Below are 21,514 nucleotides of genomic sequence, written 5' to 3' on the forward strand. Positions count from 1 at the left end.
GATCATTTAAACAGTGCCCTAAATCTCAGGTTAATGAGCCATAACTACAGTATGATAAATTGGAGGCCCTTAAAATGATAATTGTTGTAAATTTGAGGCCTTCAATACATGAAAGTTATTTACTGTATGCATATATCTGAATCAGCTGCTAAAATGAGTTGACTGTCAGTCCTTAATGCAGATGTTCTATAAGTATTAGCCTACTGTTTATCAAAATATTAAATCCGATGTCATTGAACATCAAAATCTGTGAGAGAGTTGCATCCACCAATGACCCTTCACTGACTATGTATCAGTCTAGCTCATCAGAACCTTTATTTATTTTCAAAGACAAGTTGAGAATGACAACGTAGAACAGGAATGAAACATAGAACATAATTACTATGAATTCTTACAATTATTATGTCTAGAATGTAGAACTTTGTCAGAATGCCCAAAGACCAGATGACCAGAGTCATCAGTTCAGTTCAGTTTCTCAGAGAGTAAAGACGCATCAAGACGCAAATTTTCTCAGCCTTGTACCTTTCACACTTGAACTTTCAAGCTTCAACAGACTCATATCTGTCCGAACTTCTTCAATAACAACTTGTTATATATAACATTTTGAGGAGAATCTCCCAGAAATCCCAGTGACATCAGCTGCCACACTTGGTAAGTAGCTTTAATTTCTGTTACTGAAATGTTATTGTGATAGCATTGCATTGTCACTAAATCCATCCTCTGTTGCTTTCCTCTCAGCTTTGAGCTCCCAGCAGCAGGTGTCACATCTTGTGATGGCTTCAACGATGTCCTCCACTCCTCCCGCCCAGGGTGACCCGGCAGTCGTGGGAGGCTGGCTCTCTTCCATTTCATCCCACTACCGCGTGGAGTCTCTCCTGGGGCAGGGCTCCTACGGCACGGTTGCCAAGTGCACGAGGATGCTGGACGGGAAGACTGTAGCCATCAAAATGATGGAGAATCGGGGCTCTTTAGTTGCGTCAGCGTGTGCAGAGGTAGGAGAAGAAATGTCATGCTTTGACTTGTACCATTTGTGTGACAATGCTTTGTATAACTATTCCATCAACTGTATTTGAAGAAATACCGCAGATACAATAGTTTGTTACTGTGGGTCAAGCTAATACAAAATCTGTCTGTCACCTGTCATGTATCCCCAGGTGGCCGCCCTGTTAAAACTTCAATCGCTGGACTCGGACAAATGCAATTTGGTCCAATGGCACCAGGTTTTCACCTACAAAGAGTACAATTGTCTCGAGTTTGAGCACCTGGAGAAAAGTCTTTATGATTTCATGATGGAGAGGTATTTCCAACCTCTACTTCCTCAGGAGATCAGACCTATTGTGCAGCAGCTCGCCACCGCACTCCACCACTTGAAGGGTATCGGCATGATACATGGAGACCTCAAGATGGAAAACGTGATGCTGGTCAACCATGTACGGGAGCCCTACAGGGTCAAGTTGATTGACTTCGGCCTGGCCTGTAAAACGTCAGACGCCCACCTGGGCTCGTACATCCAGACCCGTCCGTTCAGGTAGACTGGAACCATGTTTGATCTGTTAGCGGTGCATTGGTGGTTGAAAAAGTGGGTATGCTAAGAACATAAACACTCTGTGAGGGGTTTTACTGCAATAGTAGTAGGAGTCATAGTACTCCCAAGTTGTGAGTGATACAGATGTCTGTCAAAATAGTGGAAATTGTCATTGTGGCTAGTGTGTGATCATGGTTGTTTTTCCTCTCTCAGGTCCCCAGAGATTATTTTGGGGCTCCCATTCACCGAGGCCATAGATATGTGGTCTCTCGGCTGCCTGGCGGCTACACTGAACCTCGGCACTCTGCTCTACCCCGGCCAGAGTGAATATGATATGGTAAGTACTATGAGAAGTTTGATCATCCGATTAGAAATAGAAATTATTACAGAAACTAATCAGTTAAAACTTAGTGAAAGTCCTCGACCTGGACTCCCAGTGTGACTTGATGTTGTGTTGTATCTTCAGATGAGGTATATAGTTGACACTCGGGGTCAGCCGCCAGACGAGCTGCTCAGCCTTGGATTGAAGACTGGCTGGTTTTTCCAGAAAGACAAAAGCTCCACAACCAGTCTCTGGAAACTCAAGGTACGTGCCAGTTCACCTCCACTCTGATCTAGCTGACCTTCTGTACTGTACAACCAAGAAGATCTGTCTAGTTAATTCTGTATGTCTGTGTGGCATTTCTAACAAATTGTAAAATAGTTGCTTCTGTCTGAATGTCTGTTTAGACGCCAGAACAGTTCAAGGCAGAGATGGGGATCCAGCCGATGGAGAACAGGAGCAGGAAGTTGAGCAGTCTCTATGACCTCCTGCATGTAGGTGTTCTTTTTGATCATTCACTGTAAAAAATAAATAAATATGCATACATAAAATCTCCAGGAGGGTTTTTTATTCACTTCTGGAGGTGATTGAAGATATCGCTGACATCTGTTGTTATTGTTTTTTCAAATCCAGAAGCCTGAAAAATGTACAGATGAATCTGCAGAATTAAATGACGGGCTGACGTTTGTGGACTTGCTAAATTGGATGCTCGAGCTTGATGCAGCCAAGAGGGTTACACCCCGTCAGGCTCTGGAGCATCCGTTCATCAGCATGTGCAACATGAAGCGTAACAGCTCCTAGTAAGTCAATGCTGTGATTTCATCATTTTAACATATTATGAGTTATTGTTCTCCATTTATGTCTCACTTGCACTTTTATTGTCGTGTGCAGAAGATAAAGATTTATCTGAATGCATTTGTGTGTACAATAAGTTTACTGATGTGATGATTCATTGTCTTGCAGTGTAAGGTCCTGTTTTGAGATCATGGACTTCTGTCAGAAAAAGACTCCGGCTTCTGACTGTGGGAAAGCTGTATGTGGGTCTGTGCAGCAGCCCTCCTCCGGGACAGCCCATACCGTCCAGCAGAACCTCCCTCCTCCTTCTGCTGAGAGGAGCGGCCTGAGCCAGCCCCGCCGCATCAACCATCGTCCCTGCTCTGGTACCCAGGCCACGAGTACAGTTAAGGCAGGGATGAAAAGAAAGGTCGATGATGAAGATGGGACGATGAGCGAAACCGCTCATCCGTCCAAAAGGGTCAAGTCATCCTGGCACAGGTAAGCTCACCTACATCAGTCACATCATCATTTAAGAATTTGGATCAGTTTTCATGTCTCTTTGTTTTACAAATCTTTTCCATGAGCTAACTTTTTTATCAAATTACAGACTAAACTGTGCAGATCCGCCCACATCCAGCAGCAGCCAGGATTGTAGCACTTGCATCCAGGCTAGCACAGCTGTGAGGACAACCCTGGCCCAGGCTCATCCCTCCAAAATGAGCCAGAACCAAAGTTACAAGCCAGGGGTCAAGAGGAAGGCTGACGATGAAGACGTGGGGCATCGCCACACGGACTCTGACCATAATATAAGGTCAGATGATGGCCGGAAGAGGTTCCAGAGAAACCCTGCTGCGGGTCTATCCACATCCAGCAGCAGCAGCCGGACCCACAGACTCTTCTCACCAAGGGTTGAGAGGAGGACGGCCTATGGTGAACGCCCTGACGGCCGTGAGAGGTCAGGTCATGAGAGACAGGCGGTGAGAAAAAGCCTTGCAGTTCCATCCGCCTGCGGACATGATACTGACCGAACTCTCCATGTTCGACCTGATCGGAGGATGGACCTGTCTGAACACCGCCGCCGCCGCCGCCGCCGCCGCCACCACAACAGCGCACATGCTTCAACCAGCGCCCAGACCGAGAGCCGGGCTCGGTCAGAACTGAAAAGAAGGGCAGCTCATAATGGAGAAGTGCTGCGTGGCAACATAATCTCTGATCTCAGGGCCAATGAAGAGAGAAAGAGGTCTGTGGTGTGTTCAGAGGAGGACAGGAGGAGAAGAAGTAAGTTGATATTATGTACTGTAGCAAGTTTTGAAATTAACATACAATGTTTCTCTGTGACTCCGAAGACATGAGCGTGTCTAAAACCTGACTGTTGACTTCCAGAATGTTTCATCAGTGAGAGGAGGACAAGCGAGCACTGGCAATACTCTAGGGCTAAAGACGACCATTGCTATTCCGCTAGGCCGCGGTGACGCTTGTAGGCTTTTGCTGCTCCTCACACCAGCAAACCTCCCTTTAAAATCTTTCTGTTTATAATAAATAATTGAATGGAACCTTTCTGATCCTAACGTGCACAATTATCCCAAAAGAAATGGATGTTTGTCTGTTTGAGTGTTTCTTAATTTATTTTAAGGTATATAAGGTACAACAAGGAAACCTAACTTGTACAGTGTTCAGAAAGACAGACATGATGAAGGCTTGCTTGCAAATTAATTATATTATTCTGAAAGAAAGGAAAACAAAAATTAAAGATCAACAGTTCACCAATAAACACAGTTGCCTACTTTAATGAAAAATATTACCCTGATGCTAATAATCATAATAACAGCCAAGTGGCTTATCTTACTGTTGAAATAGGCATATACAGTACATGCTAATATTTTTGTCTTAATTTCATAAGGTGATGATGTGTCAGTGTTGCGTTAACAGCTTGTTGTGCTGTAAATATGAATTAATGCCGTTTAAAGACATACTGTAGCAGGCCCCTATATTTACTTAGTATTTAAGTTTTACCCTTATTCTAATAATTAGGGCAACCTCCAGTTCTGAGAAGTGAAGCCAATGCAGAAGTGCCTTAATCTTGCATTCTTTTTTAACAGCCAGCAGGGGGCGACTCCTCTGGTTGCAAAAAGAAGTCTGATTGTATAGAAGTATATGAGAAAATGACCCTACTTCTCACTTGATTTATTACCTCAGTAAAAATTTGAAAACATGACTTTATGGTCTCAATCGCTAATTTCAAGTCTTCTTCAATACAGCATGATGTTCATTTAGTAAATGATGGTCCCATTTAGAGTCAAATAGACCATAAAGCAGGGTATGCTTTAGGGCGTGGCTACCTTGTGATTGACAGGTTGCTACCACGGCGTCGTCCGGTCTGGGAGTTGTCCGTTTTTTCGTCTTACAACTTTCACCCTTTCACAGTGTGTTTTCAGTTCATGAACGTTGATTGTAACATTTTGATCACTTAAAAATGATCTTATTCAGCGATCGTTTGCGCCACCCCCTCGTGTCACTTCTGGTTATAAAAAGCTAACATGGCGACGGACAAAATGCCGAACTCGAGGCTTCAAAACGGCAGCCCACAAACCAATAGGTGACACCACGGTGACTACGTCCACTTCTTATATGCAGTCTATGGTATAATAACAGCCAGGTAGCGTAAATTACTATTAATCTACTACTCTATTAAAACTACTAATCTTGAATCTCTTCCTACATGCATGCTGTCATGCAATTTTAAATATTCTTGATTCAGTCATTCCCCTCCTCAAAATCTACATCTCAGCATTCACACTTCAACACATGAAGTGTGTTGAAGTGTGAAGGCATCAAGCCACCACTCAGTTTTTATTCTACATGATTTAAATTGCGTGATGGTTTAACTTATTTTCATCACACTTGAAATTGTTAAGAGCATCACAAACCATCAGGAAACTTTTGGATGGGTTCATTGCTGTCACACAATGCCCCGGCCCAGCAGGCCCTGCTCTTTGTGACATTTCTGACATGGCGAGGGCCTGTTCATCCAGTCAGGTAATAAGCACTCGACAGGGAGGCACCGAACAAACCGCTACGCCCCACTTCACCGGCGGATTGAAAAATAGCTCCGCAAACAAGACAGTTTCCAAAGCCATGTTGCCATAGCGACAGAGGCACTCTGCCCCCTCATTTTAATAGCGGCGATCTCAAGTGGCTGATCTTTATCTTTTTGAACATTTTTACATCAGGAGGATAAGCTACCTGTTTCTATCAATGTATTCTTTAGGTAGAAGAGTGTAGGTTATTTCACTGATAATACAAATCGGATTATCTGTGACAGTCAAGTGTCTCGTCAGACACGCATGCCACTCTTTGCTTAGCATAGCACATCACGTAACACCGACATGCTGCTGTCACTATAGTGCATCTAAATAAAGCCTGTCAGGGAGGGTGGAAAATCCTTGTTTCTGCTTTGATAATCTTGGAATCTTTCAGTGTTTTCACTGCAATTAAAGTTGGATGGTAGTGGCCTTGCTAATCTTTGAATAGTGACAAAATCATTTTACTGCAGTGAGGGAATCAAAAGAAGTGGTTTTGAGGTATAAAATAAGCTTCTGTGATTTACAATTTGTTTTTTATGTTAATATGAGAATCATATGGAGGGTGGTCTAGTTTTAACAAAAACTAAACGTGGTCAAACTACCGTTGCGTCTGAAATTCCATACTAACATGCTATTTACTAAATAGCATGTTAGTAAATAGTATTTGTCCATATGTCACCAAAATGAATACCAATAGAATAGCCACTAGGGGATCAACAAATTGTAACTGCAAAGTGGCGCAGCGCAAAACTACCTTCGGTCAGTCATCTTTTTCAGTAAAAGGAACACATTTTTGGAACGCCCTACCAACGGAAATAAAAATACAACCTGACCTGAAAACATTTAATGAAAAGATGAAACACTGGCTGAAACTAAACCAAACCTGTGATCACTGATTATTGATTGGGAACATACAGTACATATGTAAATTGATTGTAAAGTACGATGTTGTATTATGTGATTTTATGTAAGATGTGCTATTCTGTATATTTTTTTAAAAATGTATTTTCTTTTTATTAAAAGCCTAACCAGGGAAAAGGTCTGCAAATTAGCTATGGCTAGAAGTCCTATATACCTTGCTTCGGTTGCACTTTAATCAGGTGTAACAATGTATTGTCTCTGTCAAATAAACTAATAAATAAATAAATACAATTTAGTACGCTAAAACAGTATGTGAGATATTTTAGCATGTATGAAACCTTAGTATGAAACCAGTAGTACGCTAATTGCATACTATTTCCTGTGAAATATTAGAGTATGCAACCGGATGCAGTATGCAACGCTGTACACTACGGCGGACTACATATCCCACAATGCAATGCGGTAGGGACGACAACGTTCATAACGGACGTCGACGGACAGCTCTGTAACATCAAAAATGCTTTAATTTAACTGTAAGTATACAATTTCACTTTGCTAGGCGTAATATATATTTTAAATTAAATTACATTATTTTAAATACTGGCGTTTTGTTCACAATGAGGTTTTCACCATGGTTACCATGGTTACACGTCTGCTCCAACCGGCAAGGAGGCTCTCACTCAGGCCGTGACGACGTTAATAGTAAAGATGAATGCTAGTGTTTATTCACTCAAAAGTATGTTGAACGATAGTACACCTGTTGAGTATGTAGTAACAGGATGTTGCCTAACTATTTTGTGACTTTTTCTTTTTGAAGGCGGCTGGAAAACGTCGCAGTTCGACCCCAGCTTTTTGTCACCGCCATGGTCACCATGGTTACCATGGTCACCGCTCTCCCTGCTGCTGCTGCTGCCGCCTGATCTCGTCCATTCGCGTGATATCGCGAGAATCTAGCTGCCGTGCAAGGGAAATATGAACCTGTACTTTATTGGAAAACTGATTCAAGAGTGAAAGATTTGGCAAAATGCGCAGCGGAAGGTATCGTAAAAAATGTGAACGGTACCACACATCGCGATGCTAATTAAAGAGGACGACGTTTGCGCTGAATGCTGCGCTCAACACAGGGACAGTAGGCTAGTGCTAATGCTAGCAGCTAATGCCAGTCTAGCCAGTAACTACTCTCAGTTGTTATACTGAAGCCCTGTGATGTTCATTTATAGGGACATGTACCCAGACTGACAACGTCATTGAAAATACCAAGGTAAACAAATGGTTAGCAGCACTTTTATGCTTGGGACTAGCAAAAAAGTTATCCAATATATAACTGCCTGACATAACTTACCTCTACAAATTTTTTTTTTTTTTATATACTTTATTTTTTCCCTTTTTTCAAGGTTGTTTTCATTGCAATTTACAGTTCGTAATTACAATAGCTAATAAACCAATTTTTAAGTAGATTAGGTTATAGACAAACTCATTAAGTACACTAGAGAAAACAACTTCAGCATTCAAAATTGAAATTAAATGCAGAAAATAAAAATAATGATAAAAAGAAAGAATAGAGTTAAAAAAACAACCAAAACACACACACATAACAAGAAAAAAAACCCCAATAATAATACTAAAATATGAGAGTAATAATAAATTAAATCAACAAATAAGTTAATAGAAAATAAAAAGGGGGGGGAGCGCAAATATATAGTGATATCATTTACATATCCTCCTTAACGTCAGGTCACCTCCAACCCATGTAACTATATTTTTCCTTCTGTTAGACTCCATCTCTTCTCAAAAACATCCGCCGTATTCCTTATTTTGTAAGTTCCCCTTTCCATAACTTTTACTTCTTGAATTACACTTACATTTTATAAAATCTGGGGATTTAGTTTTTTTCCACCCTTTTATTATTTGCTACAGATTTCTTAAGCTGACTGTAATTTGTTCATGTGTAAACAGTGAAATCTGTGATAACTGTGACTTTTGTTCCCACAATTTAAAACAGGAAGCATCATGTTAATGTACAGTACTTGACAATTGAATGGCACCTGCTTTTTTTTCCCTCTCAGTCTTTGATCCTGTGACCCTATCATGTCTGCTCCATATCAGTTCCCATGTTTTTCACACAATACAGGACTTAGTGGAAATGAGACAGCGTCCGGGGGAAGTAATCAGCTTTGTGTGGGGTCAATAACATGATCAGATGAGCCTATTGTTAATTCTTGATGAGGATTGCTGAGCGTTTGTACTCCCTCCCCCTTTGGAGTTGGTAGGAAGATAAATTATGAATAAGGCATCCATAAAACATGTACTTATTTATGGAGATTAGGGGATATTTAAGACATCGCTAATTAAATTCAGCTGATCCAAGGTGTTTCGCCAGAAATCCCTGTAGCTAAGGCTTATTCCAGTTATTGTAATGAAAGACGAGCAGCAGGGGGCGATTAAAAAGGGAGCAAAAGGTTTGCATGTACAGAAACATGTTTGCCTCTGGTATTACAAAAGCCCTTTTATGACCCTGTGCAGCTTCTCAAGTTATTCTGTCTTCAACAAATCATAGATATTATTGATTTTGATTTTTTTTCTTCAGGTTAGTGTCCACTATTATGATTCTCCGCATCATTGCTAAAATAATCATTGAATGAATAAATAGTTTAAAATAATTTACACACATTCAGAAATGGTTTCAGGCAGACAATATTGATTTTTTTACTGCATTTTTTTTGCAGAAAAATCATACTTTATCCCAATGACCGTATTGCTCTTCTACGTATTCTCCATGTTCGTCAATGCATTTTTTATGGCACAATATATGTTTTTTTCAGTAGCGCACACAGTGTGCTCATACATAAATCTATAAAGCAAAGTGAACACACACTGCAAGGCTCCTTCTCTGTCCAGAGAGAGATCAGACGTTCTCTGGGTATGCAGATTCACCGTGTTGGGTCGTCCTCTGGCTTTATACCAGTCAACCTATGCGGAAGTTGAATGGAAAATAACTTGATTCTATTCCTGGTAGGGGTGTAAGAAAATATTGTGTATCGCCTTATTATGTTTTGTGATACTGTATTAATTTTCAAAAACACTATTGGTTTTTAATTAATAGTTTACATGCCAAGATTAACTCAGTCAATACTTTATTTAATTTGCTCTCAGTATATGTGCCCTCTGAAAGTAGTGCTATGATGTTGAATGTTACAGGGACTGTGAAAAATGCAAATGCAGATCCCACTGTTCTGATTGCATGAAAAAATGTAACTTTTTTTTACTCAGATTTTATACATAGTCAATGGCGATGTATTCTTTACACTATGAAACTAAAATTGGATATAAAAAACCATAACATATTGCCTCACTTACAGTATCACAATATATTGAATCGTAACCCCTGTATCATAATGCGTATCATATCGCCAGATTCTTGCCAATACACAGCCCTGATTCCTGGTCAGTTTTAGATAATTTTCAAATTCAACATTCAGCTTTATTTCCAACTAAGTGAACCAAACTATGCAGCAAAAATGGCCTCTCCATTCTTTGTTTTTCTGTCTGTGAATGCACTCTGATGCATATTACACCTGATTAGCTGATTTCCCATTAAGTATAGTAACGTACAGAGTGACAGTTTAATGTGTTTACACTCCTCTCAGATGGCCAAACCCACATCAATAGACGTCTGATTTCTCCACTGCCTTTAAACTGTGATTATGTGTCTCTTTGCTGTTCTGGCACTATAGCGTCTAGATGTTGATGACAGATTGAGTCCAGTCCAGAGACGATTGAGGGATGCTAGTTTCTATTGTGTCACATGACATTTGAGCAGAGAGAAAGTTTAAATACATTTGTAGATCCGATGATGATTTGTTCCAAATTTTGTTTATGTTCTTGGCTTCCCCGACAGGCTTTACGGAGACTTGTAGCAGTGCCTGGTGATGGCTGTGAGGCGATGAGTAGCCTGTATAGCGGCTCCATTTAGACACTTCAGAGAGTGCTGGAGAAAAATGCAATCAACTACACTCTGTGTAATGAAAAAGCTCCCAGCCAGCTGCTTTCGTGGGGGACTGGTCAAATGAACACACAACAACACCAATCCCAAAGGGGTGCGACGCCTGCCGCCGGATACGGTGCTTTGTTCGGCTCCTCAGGTATTTGTAAAATCAAACTATCAGTCATTCCACTTCAATCACATTCTGCCACCAGTCAGCCCCAGAGTGGATAAAGCAGCAGCAGCACACCCACTCAAACCACACACAACTTTGAGTGAACACCCCATCACTCCACCGCATTAAAAGTAAAGCCACATTTCATCATTATTTTTTCTAAATGGTGTTGTAGGTGTGCAAAAAGGGCAGGTACAAAGGCAGACAGAAATGTTCCCACAGCAGAAAGTTAGCTCTTTGTCTTTCTACACTACTTACTGACTTACTTGTGAATCTTCTTCAACAGCATGTGTGGATTTCCTTCACAAGCAGGGATCGACCGAAAACCCTCCGAGATCCTAGAAGACACATTGGTAAAACCCTCTATTATACTTTCTCACTGTGTCTGGCTTACACAGATGTGTCTCTTGTGGCCAGCGTGATTACTATTTGCATATGTTGTTACTTGCCATGTTTGCTAATTGTTTTTTTTTGTTATTAAACCTCAAAAAAGAAAGCCTCAAGGAATACGAACTAATGCCATATTAGAGCCGTTATGCACAGAGTAAAGAAATAATCTTAACGACACTTGTAAAAGTCACAGTTTAATTGCAGTGGCATAAAATTAATCCATACAGTATTTTATACTCCTCGTGAAATAATTGCAAACCATCAGTCTTTTCAGTCTATATACTTCACAGCACCCAACGAAACACTTAAACCTGATGAGCCAACAGCTTTGCTTTCCAAGGCTTTTATTGTACTGTACAGTAGTCAGGCAACATGACGCCCTTCTGCGATATTGTAATTAAAGCTAGTGGCCAATGACTGCGGCCTGATACGCTTAAAATGACACACAGGCTTGAGGAAGGGAGTTTCCAGATGCAGCAGCAAGTAACTCTATCTATAAAAACTTAAAGCACTTTTGCAATCAGCTACCTGATCGAAAGTCATTACCCAAAGGGATGTGGTTGCTGAGTTTACAACCAGCCACGAAAAACTTTATATGATCTATCAAAAGAGAGGATTATAAAGTAAAGTTGAACATGTGGGTCACATATTTTTAACCAAAGATTACTGATGCAGAGATGAAGCTAGCGAAACATTCTATAATATGATCAATACATGTATTTCTGACCACCCACACGCTTTACCTTTGGCTCCAGTGACTCCTACCTTGTTACAGAGTCTAAGGGGGAGCCTGCTATGCGGACAAAATGAGGAATATATTGCAGTTGGATGTAATGTAAGCACCAGGTTGTCTTTACACTGCACTGAGGAATTATTTTTTCATAAGATGGTACCACTTATAAAATAGTTATCCCTACAATAACCAAAATCGGTTGCATGCTTTTAGATCAAGCTTCATTCTAAATTCATGGTGCATCTTAAACATTGTATTTTTTCAAAAAAATTACAGGTGGACCATGCATAATAAATACTGACATGTATTTGTGTGTATGATAAATACATTAGTACGCTATTTTGTTGAGTTGTCTCTAAGTCAATTTAATTAACGTTCCCCTTGGTAAGCAGTGATGAAGCACATATGTCTAGGGCTTTTATTGTGAAAGATAAGAATTAACAGCCGTTGGGAATATGGGGGCAATAAGCGTATTTTCAAATACAAAGTACTTTGTGGCCGTTTATTGTGTGATGCTGCTCTGCTTACATTAATACATTATTTTAGTGCCGCAAAGTTGTCTCACGCTGCTCTTTCTCTCTCCTCTCGTCCGTCTGCCATTTTTTCTTTAGGTCAATGCATCATGGTATATGGTGCTCTGTTAGTGACCATCGTTGTACACTTTTCACAATGCATTGTGGGATACTTTGAGTCCACTATATAGGATATAATAATTGTAACTATACATTCGGACAGCACTACAAAATGGCAAACTCACTATATAGTCCACTATATTGTATAGTGAGTACTGAGTGATTTCAGACACAGCCATTGATAATCTAATGGCTGAATGTTGAAGGCTAATTTTCAATCCAGCAGAAAAAAAAGTCATCCATCATGTCAGGAGACTTAAGTGATGTAAATTTGACAGTTTTGTCATCTGGCACTCGAAATAAAGTCATAGTTGCTGTTGTACTGTATGTGTTGCACAGCTGAATGTGAGATTAATTACTGAGAAAAACCCTCTTGGCGAGAACACGTAGGTTGATTGCAAATTTAGCGGACCTCAGATCAGCTCTTACTGCTTGTTTTCCTCCGGTCTGTGAAATCTTGCAGATGCCATTAGGAGCACCCGGAGGACACCGGAGGACACAGAGGCACATGATTTTTTTCAAGTTACCTGTATTATGTACTACTGTCAAGATATAACGACCGTTTTATAAAAATAACTTTTTTTAATTTGTTCCAAATACGCCACTTCAGCTTTAAACAAAAGGAGTTGTTGTTTTCACTATAGCTAAACATATTGTGTATCCCATGGTGTTCCCTCAGAAAACCAGAAACTGCAGGTTAGGACCGCAGTGCAACAAGCCAGAGGGCTACAAGTAAGGCTGCAACAACTAAAATAAACACAATAAAAATAACTGACAAAGTCTATGTTAAAATGTGGCTGTAAATTGTTTGCTAATGTTAGACACTAAAAAGTTCAATAGGTTAAATCCCAGTGAGTAACTATTGTTTTCTTACAAAGGAAATAGTAGTTTTCAGCACAGCTAAATTATTGTGTCTCCCAGTGTGATATCAGTCAGGATAAGAAACCACGTACATATGCATTCTAGTTGATAAAATGCACAAAATTACCAAATCACATTTGTTAATTTACTCTTTTTTTACCTTTTTAGATTTTTTAAATATGTAAAAGATAGTGTACTCTCACAAATAGCCTACAGACGAAGATGAAAGAACAACACATACACAGTTCATTTATGTTTTAGCACTCCATTTTATCACTCTTATTCAACCAATTGTGTGTCGATTGAAAGGTTTTTTGTGTTGCTCTAACACAAAGTATAAATGATACTTAACCTTGAGGCTAAAACTAAGACAACTTAGTCACTTAACACTTTGTGTTCATAGTTCGGAGACAGTGTGTGTTGTTTCTATAGGACCCAAGCAGCATGTCTCACAAAGCAGGATTACTTTGTATAACTTTGCTGAATAAAACCCAGAACCTTTTTGAATCTAAAACATAAACTGAAGTTAAAAAAGGGCTGTTTTACTCAGCGTGATTATAACTCAGTGACACTGACACAGACAAACCCCAAAGGCCAAACCAAGCTGAGTTTTGTTAAGTCTGTAAAGAAAAAGCTGGAAAAATGATTAAATGGTTGAAAAGGATATTGCCGACCATTTGACCTTTATTTGCAATCAACCTACGTGTTCTCGCCAAGAAGGTTGTTCTCAGCAAATAATCTCACATCCAGCTGTGCAACACATACAACACACTCTTCTTCAGCAAATGGAGCTGGCTCAGGTGTCATCACATATGTAACGAACCACCCACACACTTTACCTTTGGCTCCAGTGACTCCTACCTTGTTACAGAGTGTAAGGGGGAGCCTGCTACGTGGACAAGATGAGGAATATATTGCAGTGGGATGTAATGTAAGCACTATAGGGTCTTTACACTGCACTGAGGAATTATTTATTCATTAGGTACCACTTATACAATAGTTATCCCTACAATAACCAAAATCAGTTGCATGCTTTTAGATCAAGCTTCACACTAAATTCATGGTGCAACTTAAACATTATTACACTATGTTGAATACTCAATTCTGATTGGTCAATCACAGTGTTCTACGGTCTGTTATTTCTTTACAGCAGACCGTCGCTATGTATAACAGACCGTTGCTATGGATGCAGTTCTGATGTCGGACTGTTTTTGTGTCAAATTATTGATTTATTAAGTAAGTAGCTGTGTAATAAGCGGGATAATGTTCAGCATCGCGTTCTCAGCGTTTATTTCACAACAATGACATGCTCGCTGTACATTATCCCTTACTTGTACCATTAATAAACACGAAAAACATTGAATGGTTGAATGTTGAAGGCTGATATACAATCCAGTAGAAAAAAACTCATTCAGGAGACATAAGTGATGTAAATCTGACATTAGCACATTTTGTCTGGCACTAAAAATGAAGTCAAAGTTGCTGTCGTACGTGTTGCACAGCTGGATGTGAGATTATTCACTGAGAAAAACCTTCTTGGCGAGAACAGGTAGGTTGATTGCAAATAAAGGTCAAATTATCAGCAATGTCCTTTTCATCCATTTAAACATTTTACAGCTTTTTCTTTACAGAATGTAAACAAAACTCAGCTTGGTGTGGCCTCTGGGGTTTTTCTGTGTCAGTGTCACTGAGTTAAAATCACACTGAGTAAAGCAGCTCTTTTTTTTTAATTCAAGCTTATTTCAGATTTGAAAATGTTTTTATTCAGCAAAGTTACACAGATAACAAAGTAATTCTGCTTTGTGAGAAAGGCTGCTTGGTTTCTATAGTAACAACACACACTGTCCCTGAACTAGGAACACAAAGTTGTGACAAAGTTTTGTCGGTTTTAGCCTCAAGGTGAAGTTTAATTTATACCTTGTGTTCAAGAAACCTTTCAATCAACACACAATTGATTAAGAGTGGTAAAATGGAGTGTTATAACATAAATGAACATGCCACTTTGTCTGTAGACTAGTTGTGAGTGTACATGCATGTATATCTCCATAAACAGAGCCCAGATAGATGCCAAAACGCTTAATATACAACTGATTGCAGCCTTTCCTTTGCCTCTGATCACTCCTCTCCTCACGCCTTCCGGCTTCCTGCGGTGCAGAGGGTTTCCCTGTCCTACTCTCTGGAGCAGCCTCACTGAGTGGAAACCACACAGACATGCCCAAGGCCTATCTCGTCTTCTGTCTCCAACTGCTCTGTGTATCTCTTCCTCCACACAGATGACAGATGCAACCAGCTGAGAGGTGCTTGGTGAATACCAGGATCTGCGCGTGAAAGCTACGCTAGACCAATCAACCGGATATCAGCCTACAACAGAAGAGTTCCCTCAGAAGACCAGATACTGCAGGTTAGAAACACAGTGCAACAAGCCAAAGGGTTACATGTAAAGGCTGCGACAACTCAAATAAAGTCTATTGAACCCATCAGTGAGGATCAGTAAACAATAAGGAACCCTGTACATATGCATTGTAGTTGATAAAATGCACAAAATTACCAAATCATGTTTGTTGATTAACACATGCCGCGTTTAAAAACGTGTGGAAAACGCCATCCGTGCAGCTTTCATTAATTTATCCAAGGTGCTTTGGAGGTTGCGTTCCTGTTGTGCCTGTCATTACTGAGCAACAAAAACCTGACAATGACAATGATAATGAAGTTGCGGTAATTTAGCAGTAAAAGCCTCACTGACTAAACTAAACAAAGTAAAAACAAAAATAAATGGATTTCCAGCATCGTCGATCCCTCACAGTTACATTACTGCTTGATTTCTCCGTGTCAAGTTGGCTGTTTTCAACCGGATGATGTAACGTCCTCGGACGGAAAGGTTGAAGCAAGTAAAATAGTGCGTGGGACAGATAGTAAAGCTCTGGGTAGTCCTGCACTAAAATAATTAACTTCTCCTCAATATTTACCGTAGACTGATATTTATGAAAGAAAGGATATCTGCCGGCTGTGATTGGTAGTTCCTTGTCACATGACATGCAGTGTGCGCTGCAGCGTTCCAAAAGTTGAACTGTGTCCTTCTCAGGGCGCAGCCGTTGCACCTTAAAAAATAAGTGCTCGTTGCTCCTACATCCTACATTGATAACAATGGATTTGAGCGCACAAAAAACGCGTTCCCTTACTCTTTATTGTTTACTTTTTAGATTTCTTTTTTTAATTTGTAAAAGGTAGTGTAACCAGATAATCCAGCTTTCAACTACATCCCACAGTCTTCTTCAGCAATTGGAGCGGGTTCAGGTGTCATGACATACTTAATGAACTTCGGTCATGTCATAACAGGCAGTCTTAAATCGGGGGATGGGGGTCTGACTCCTGGTTGATGATTTTGACCCCTTCCCAGTCGACGCTGTTACTGGTCTAGCGTCGACGGACAGCAGCTGTTTTCAGTTTTCCTTTAGTCTCTTTTCCAGGGTCGTTGCCATTTCACCCATGTAGCGTTCCTTACAGTGGTTGCACATTTTGTCATACACCACTCCAGGGTTATGCTGACCACTTGTGGCTTGAAGAGTCTCACTGGGATGATTCTAGTGATTTTGCAGTATCTGTCCTGGTCATAGGTCAGGCCTGGATTCTATTTATTCGCTCCTCATACCGTGGTTTGTAGTGCCCCCTAGACCTGCTACTACGCCTCTCTCTTCCTACCCTCTGCCTCATTGATAAGGTACTCTGCTCTGTGTAGGCGGCTCCTCACCACTGATCTTTCATGTTGGAAGTGGTGATTAGGGTTTAAACTGAGATATCGATTTCTGTATGTGTGTTTTCCTGTATGTCGGTTGATGTTATTCTGTGTCGGATGAAGCAGTTGATGCTGGAGCTGTGCAGTGTGGTGAAAGCTCAAAATGTTCCATGTGCAGTTTAGCTACAATGGGTAAAATGTTTGTTTTCATCTGGTTTCATCTTTTTTTTTTAATGTATATTGATTTGTTTTTATTCAATATTGCATACATTACCTTGCTAAATGTCAACCTGTTCACAACTGACAGTAGCTTTTTCCTGGCTTTTGAGCTGCCACCTGTTGGTCAAGAAAGAAACATACAATATATTCAAACCATAGACTGTATACAGTATAAGAAGTGGATGTAGTCACCATGATATCACCCATTGGTTTATGGACTGCCATTTTGAAGCCTTGAGTTCAGGATTTTGGCCGTCACTCTCTTGTTTTTTTGCAAACAGAAGTGACACGAGAGGGTGGAGCTAATTACAAACGAACGCTGAATAAGACATTTTTAGGCAACCAAGATTTTACAATTAACAAAACAAGGACAACTCCCAGACCGGACAACGCTGTGGTAGCGACCTGTCAATCACAAGGTAGCCACGCCCTAAATCATACACTGCTTTATGGTTTATTTTATTCTAAATGGGACCATCATTTACTAAATGAACATCATGCTGTATTGAAGAAGACTTGAAACTAGCGATTGAGACCATAAACTCATGTTTACAATGTTTACTGAGGTAATAAAAATAAAGTGAGAAGTAAGGTCATTTTCTCATAGACTTCTATACAATCAGACTTCTTTTTGCAACCAGAGGAGTTGCCCCCTGCTGGCTGTTAGAATGCAAGATTAAGACACTTCCACATTGGCTTCACTCTTCAGACCTGCTGGTTGCCCACTGGTGTGAATTTACGAAACACCTCCGACCACTGTGTTTCAACTGTCATTCTGACATGCTTGCGTTTGTCAAAACTCTGCACACCTCCACTTCCCTTTTCTCATCTTGTCTTTTAATGTGGTGGCCACTGTCAAGCCCCCCTGTGTCTCCTTCCTCACTCCAATCTCAGGCCTCTGTATTTTTTCCATCCTGTCTCCTGAAGCCACAAAATGTCTGTCACATCCCACCTCCCCTCACCTTCCCCCCCTTTTTTTCTCCTCTTAGCTCAACATCTCATCTCACTTTGGTCTCATCCCTGCCTCTGTGTGCCACCATCTTATCATCTTTGGCCTCTAGATTCGATTTCCTAGCTATTGGGATGTCATGAATGCCAGAGGGGAGCATTTAGATGAATCTGCCATCACACACACACACACACACATATATTGAACATGTGCATGTTGCGCACATACACACACACACACACACACACACACACACCTGTCATTTTTTCTCATGAAGACATCCCTTGCCAGTGATAAATATGTCATTCATGTATCACTATATTGCCTGGGGCCAGACTGTTAAGTCGCCTTGACACTGCTCATCGTCTGGGCCCCTGAAAAGGCTCACACACACAAACACACTCTGTTTCTTCCTCCTACATTCCTCTTTCAAATCATCCCCCAGAACATAAGAGCATCTCAGACAGATTAGAATCAATCATGATGATGAAACCCGGTTGTAACAACTCCATCAGTGTGGCCGTTGTCATTCAACAAAGCAGACATGGATGCGGTCTTTGTTCATCCTTTTATCTGTCTTACATCCTAACTAGAGTTACTTTCATCTGGAGTCAGGGCGCAATGGCCAAAAAGACCAAAAGTGGCAGAATCAGCAGGCAGGAGGAGGAAACAAATTCCTCCAAAAAATCCCAAATGATCCCAGTTAGGTGAGCACAAGTTTGAACCGCGGTGCAAAATGACATTCAGAAGGTGTAGCTCGATGTCGAGTTGGTTGAGGACGAGGAAGCCCGCAGACTCCATGTGAACCAAATGTTTCATTTCACAGTAAAGATTCATTTGGCAAGTGTGGAGCGGCTGTGCGAGAGTCCATCCCAGCTGCTCTACAGAGCATCAGAGGAAAGAAGCCACATCAGTCTCTCAGGTGATAGATTGGAAATCAAAGTTTTAATCATACACTCTGGGCTGTTGCCTGGCAACAGGCTTCCCCTTGCTGAACTCGTCTTGCTGGCTGAGGAAAAGCAAAGATGAGAGGAAGATGACGAGCCAAACTGAGAGAGAGCAGAGCTGTATGACACGACTAACTGAATGGGCTGCAATGGAATATCAAAGGACAGAGACATAATACATACATAATACATCGCATTCAATTAGCAACAAAAGCGGTAAAAGTTCAATTAAAAATATGCTGTTCAGTTTATTTTTGTATGCCGTTTGAAAACACTTAATCTGTGTGACCTCCAGCAAAGCTCTCTCCGCAGCGCTGCCTTCATTTTTCTTCTTAGTTACAAAGCCAAGGACACATTTAGAGACCTCGTTTTACCTTTTAGTGCAGAACAGCTAAAAAGTGTTTCCTCTGTTAACAATAGAGCTCGGCGTCTTAGAAATTGCATAGCAGCAGAACAAGCCACAAGCAGAGTCCCACATTAATATGCATAATGCTGCCAACACATTTCTGTGCATAATTCCTTCTGTCTATTTAACTAATAATGTGAGCCGCTAACTGTGTACACTTCGCACAGTCTGCACTCACTCGCACAGCCCATCCATGCACAGAACAGAGCAGAGAAACAGACCGAAAACATCTGTTAACCTCTGAAACCAGCAGCAATCAAGATAAGAGTTCTCCCAGGCCGTTAATATGTTGAGATTTATTGTGCGTGATTTAGTTGTAGCGATTTGTAGTACAGTATTAATTAAATGCATTAATTGTTGTTATTTTAAGTGTCCTAGCCTTTGCCAAAGTGGCCCAGCTGTCTCATGATCATTAATCCTTATCACTCTAGCTCTAACGACTGGAAGAGCAGTTAGGAAAAGAGACGCAGCAAAGACATCATCTTGGGGATGATTTTGACGCGTTAACTTCATTTCTTGCTTGGTCGGTGAACAAAGAGACAGTCTCTTTTTTTTCCTGCTGCAGACTTTTTGTCTGCATTGAGACGAGACAGCATCTGATTCAGTCCTTTTGGATGTGTGTGTGGCTTTCCTCCTGTGTATTGTGGAGGATTTTAGTTAAATAATATTTTCTGACTGCTACTGGGATCTGAATTTTTAAGCCCATTTGTTCCGTGATGCGCTGACATCCAGCTGGCACGCATTTAATTTTAATGGAGACTTGTTTGCTAAAATTAACTTTGACATTCAATTTGATCTGTGACAGGGGTGCGAGGGTGACTTTAAAATGTATTCCAATACAGATACTAATTAAAATGTAGTCAGTAACCTCATCCAAGTATCACAATATTAAAGTAACATAACTGGATTACTCTCTGTTACTTTTGGATTACTCTACCTCAATGCCCACAATGCAAATAAAGACAAGAGAAAAGAAAAAGCAGAGTGCCCAAATATATTAAATTAAATTACCCTACATGCAAATGTCCCAGTTTGTCCTGTATTATGTTTGCTGGACCAGAAATTTGAAATGGTTTGCTTGTTTCCTATGAACCGTCATTTCACGCCGGGATGCCTCTCGGCAGAAAGAATAATCTTGATGAACTGGAAAGTGTCCAAACCGTCCTACCTTGCGATAACTTGCACTTTAATGAAATGTTGTTCCCTCTTTCTGCTTTACATAGCAGAGCATTACAAAGAATTTTTTTTCAAACGTTAGAGACCGTTGCGTGAGACTTGTGTCGTGACGTGTTGTAATGTGTGTGCATGGTAGTATATTGTTCTTTATTTTAAAGTGAATTTTAAATTGTAATCCTGCTAATAATCCTTATTTTCACTAAATGTATCGGTAATTTGATTATCGATTTGTACCTTTTTTGTATCCTAATTACGTAACGCCTGATCTCTGACATGTGTATGTTGCCGTGCTAGCACAGCCTAAGGAAGGCAATGTCAATCAATCCACTGGTTTGGCTAAATTTGGTGTGGGTATTCATCGCCTCTTGCATGACTTCTAATGATTTTGGTGACCCCTTGATCTTTTATGCACCACCGTCAGGTTAAATCCCCCCTTGACCAACAGTGTGATCCATTACAAGCTGTCTTGCAAACTAATGGCTGGATTTCCATAAAAATTTGCTTTCAATATTCCCTTTCTAGAGTTTTAATCCTATTGTTTTGGAGGACACCCTTGAGCTTTCCTCTAGTGTCAACCATCGGGCCAAATAGTGTTTAAGAAACATCACAGTCTGATGGACACATTAGCATGAAATATGATGAGCATTTTATTGATCTTATGGCCTTTCCTCTGGCATCCTCAGAACAAATATTACTTTTTTTAACCTCACTCCTCTTAAGTGTTGTTTTCTCCATTCAACTCG

General features: G+C 40.5%; 1 protein-coding gene and 1 long non-coding RNA gene across 5 annotated transcripts in view; both read left to right on the forward strand.

Moving 5' to 3' along the window:
* The first annotated feature begins 485 nt into the window (after positions 1-485).
* LOC141754293 (homeodomain-interacting protein kinase 3-like) lies at positions 486-5,237 on the forward strand. The gene is made up of 10 exons (XM_074613247.1): positions 486-651; positions 739-992; positions 1,155-1,528; positions 1,739-1,862; positions 1,992-2,111; positions 2,255-2,341; positions 2,481-2,647; positions 2,811-3,122; positions 3,232-3,902; positions 4,008-5,237. The coding sequence occupies exons 2-10, from the start codon at positions 774-776 to the stop codon at positions 4,094-4,096; spliced, it is 2,163 nt and encodes a 720-aa protein (XP_074469348.1). The 5' UTR covers positions 486-651; positions 739-773; the 3' UTR covers positions 4,097-5,237.
* Positions 5,238-6,979: 1,742 nt separating this feature from the next.
* Positions 6,980-21,514, forward strand: part of LOC141754665 (uncharacterized) — a 70,801-nt gene continuing 56,266 nt past the window's right edge. For 3 of the 4 annotated variants that reach the window (XR_012590696.1, XR_012590698.1, XR_012590695.1), the window contains exons 1-4: positions 6,980-7,101; positions 10,467-10,710; positions 11,012-11,078; positions 15,615-15,742. This is a non-coding gene — a long non-coding RNA (uncharacterized LOC141754665). Of the gene's footprint in view, positions 7,102-7,225; positions 7,305-10,466; positions 10,711-11,011; positions 11,079-15,614; positions 15,743-21,514 lie in introns of those variants that run through there. The other variant, XR_012590697.1, reaches the window with a different exon arrangement.

Source organism: Sebastes fasciatus, chromosome 17 (assembly GCF_043250625.1).
Source record: "Sebastes fasciatus isolate fSebFas1 chromosome 17, fSebFas1.pri, whole genome shotgun sequence".
Classification (NCBI taxonomy): domain Eukaryota; kingdom Metazoa; phylum Chordata; class Actinopteri; order Perciformes; family Sebastidae; genus Sebastes; species Sebastes fasciatus.

What these genes read in the sequence shown, in the direction of transcription:
- LOC141754293 (XM_074613247.1), top strand. Translation starts at nt 774, where the DNA reads ATGGCTTCAACGATGTCCTCCACTCCTCCCGCCCAGGGTGACCCGGCA. An exon ending in ATCCAGACCCGTCCGTTCAG is followed by an intron (nt 1,529 to 1,738) that starts GTAGACTGGAAC and finishes TTCCTCTCTCAG; the next exon opens with GTCCCCAGAGATTATTTTGG. An exon ending in GTCAAGTCATCCTGGCACAG is followed by an intron (nt 3,123 to 3,231) that starts GTAAGCTCACCT and finishes ATCAAATTACAG; the next exon opens with ACTAAACTGTGCAGATCCGC.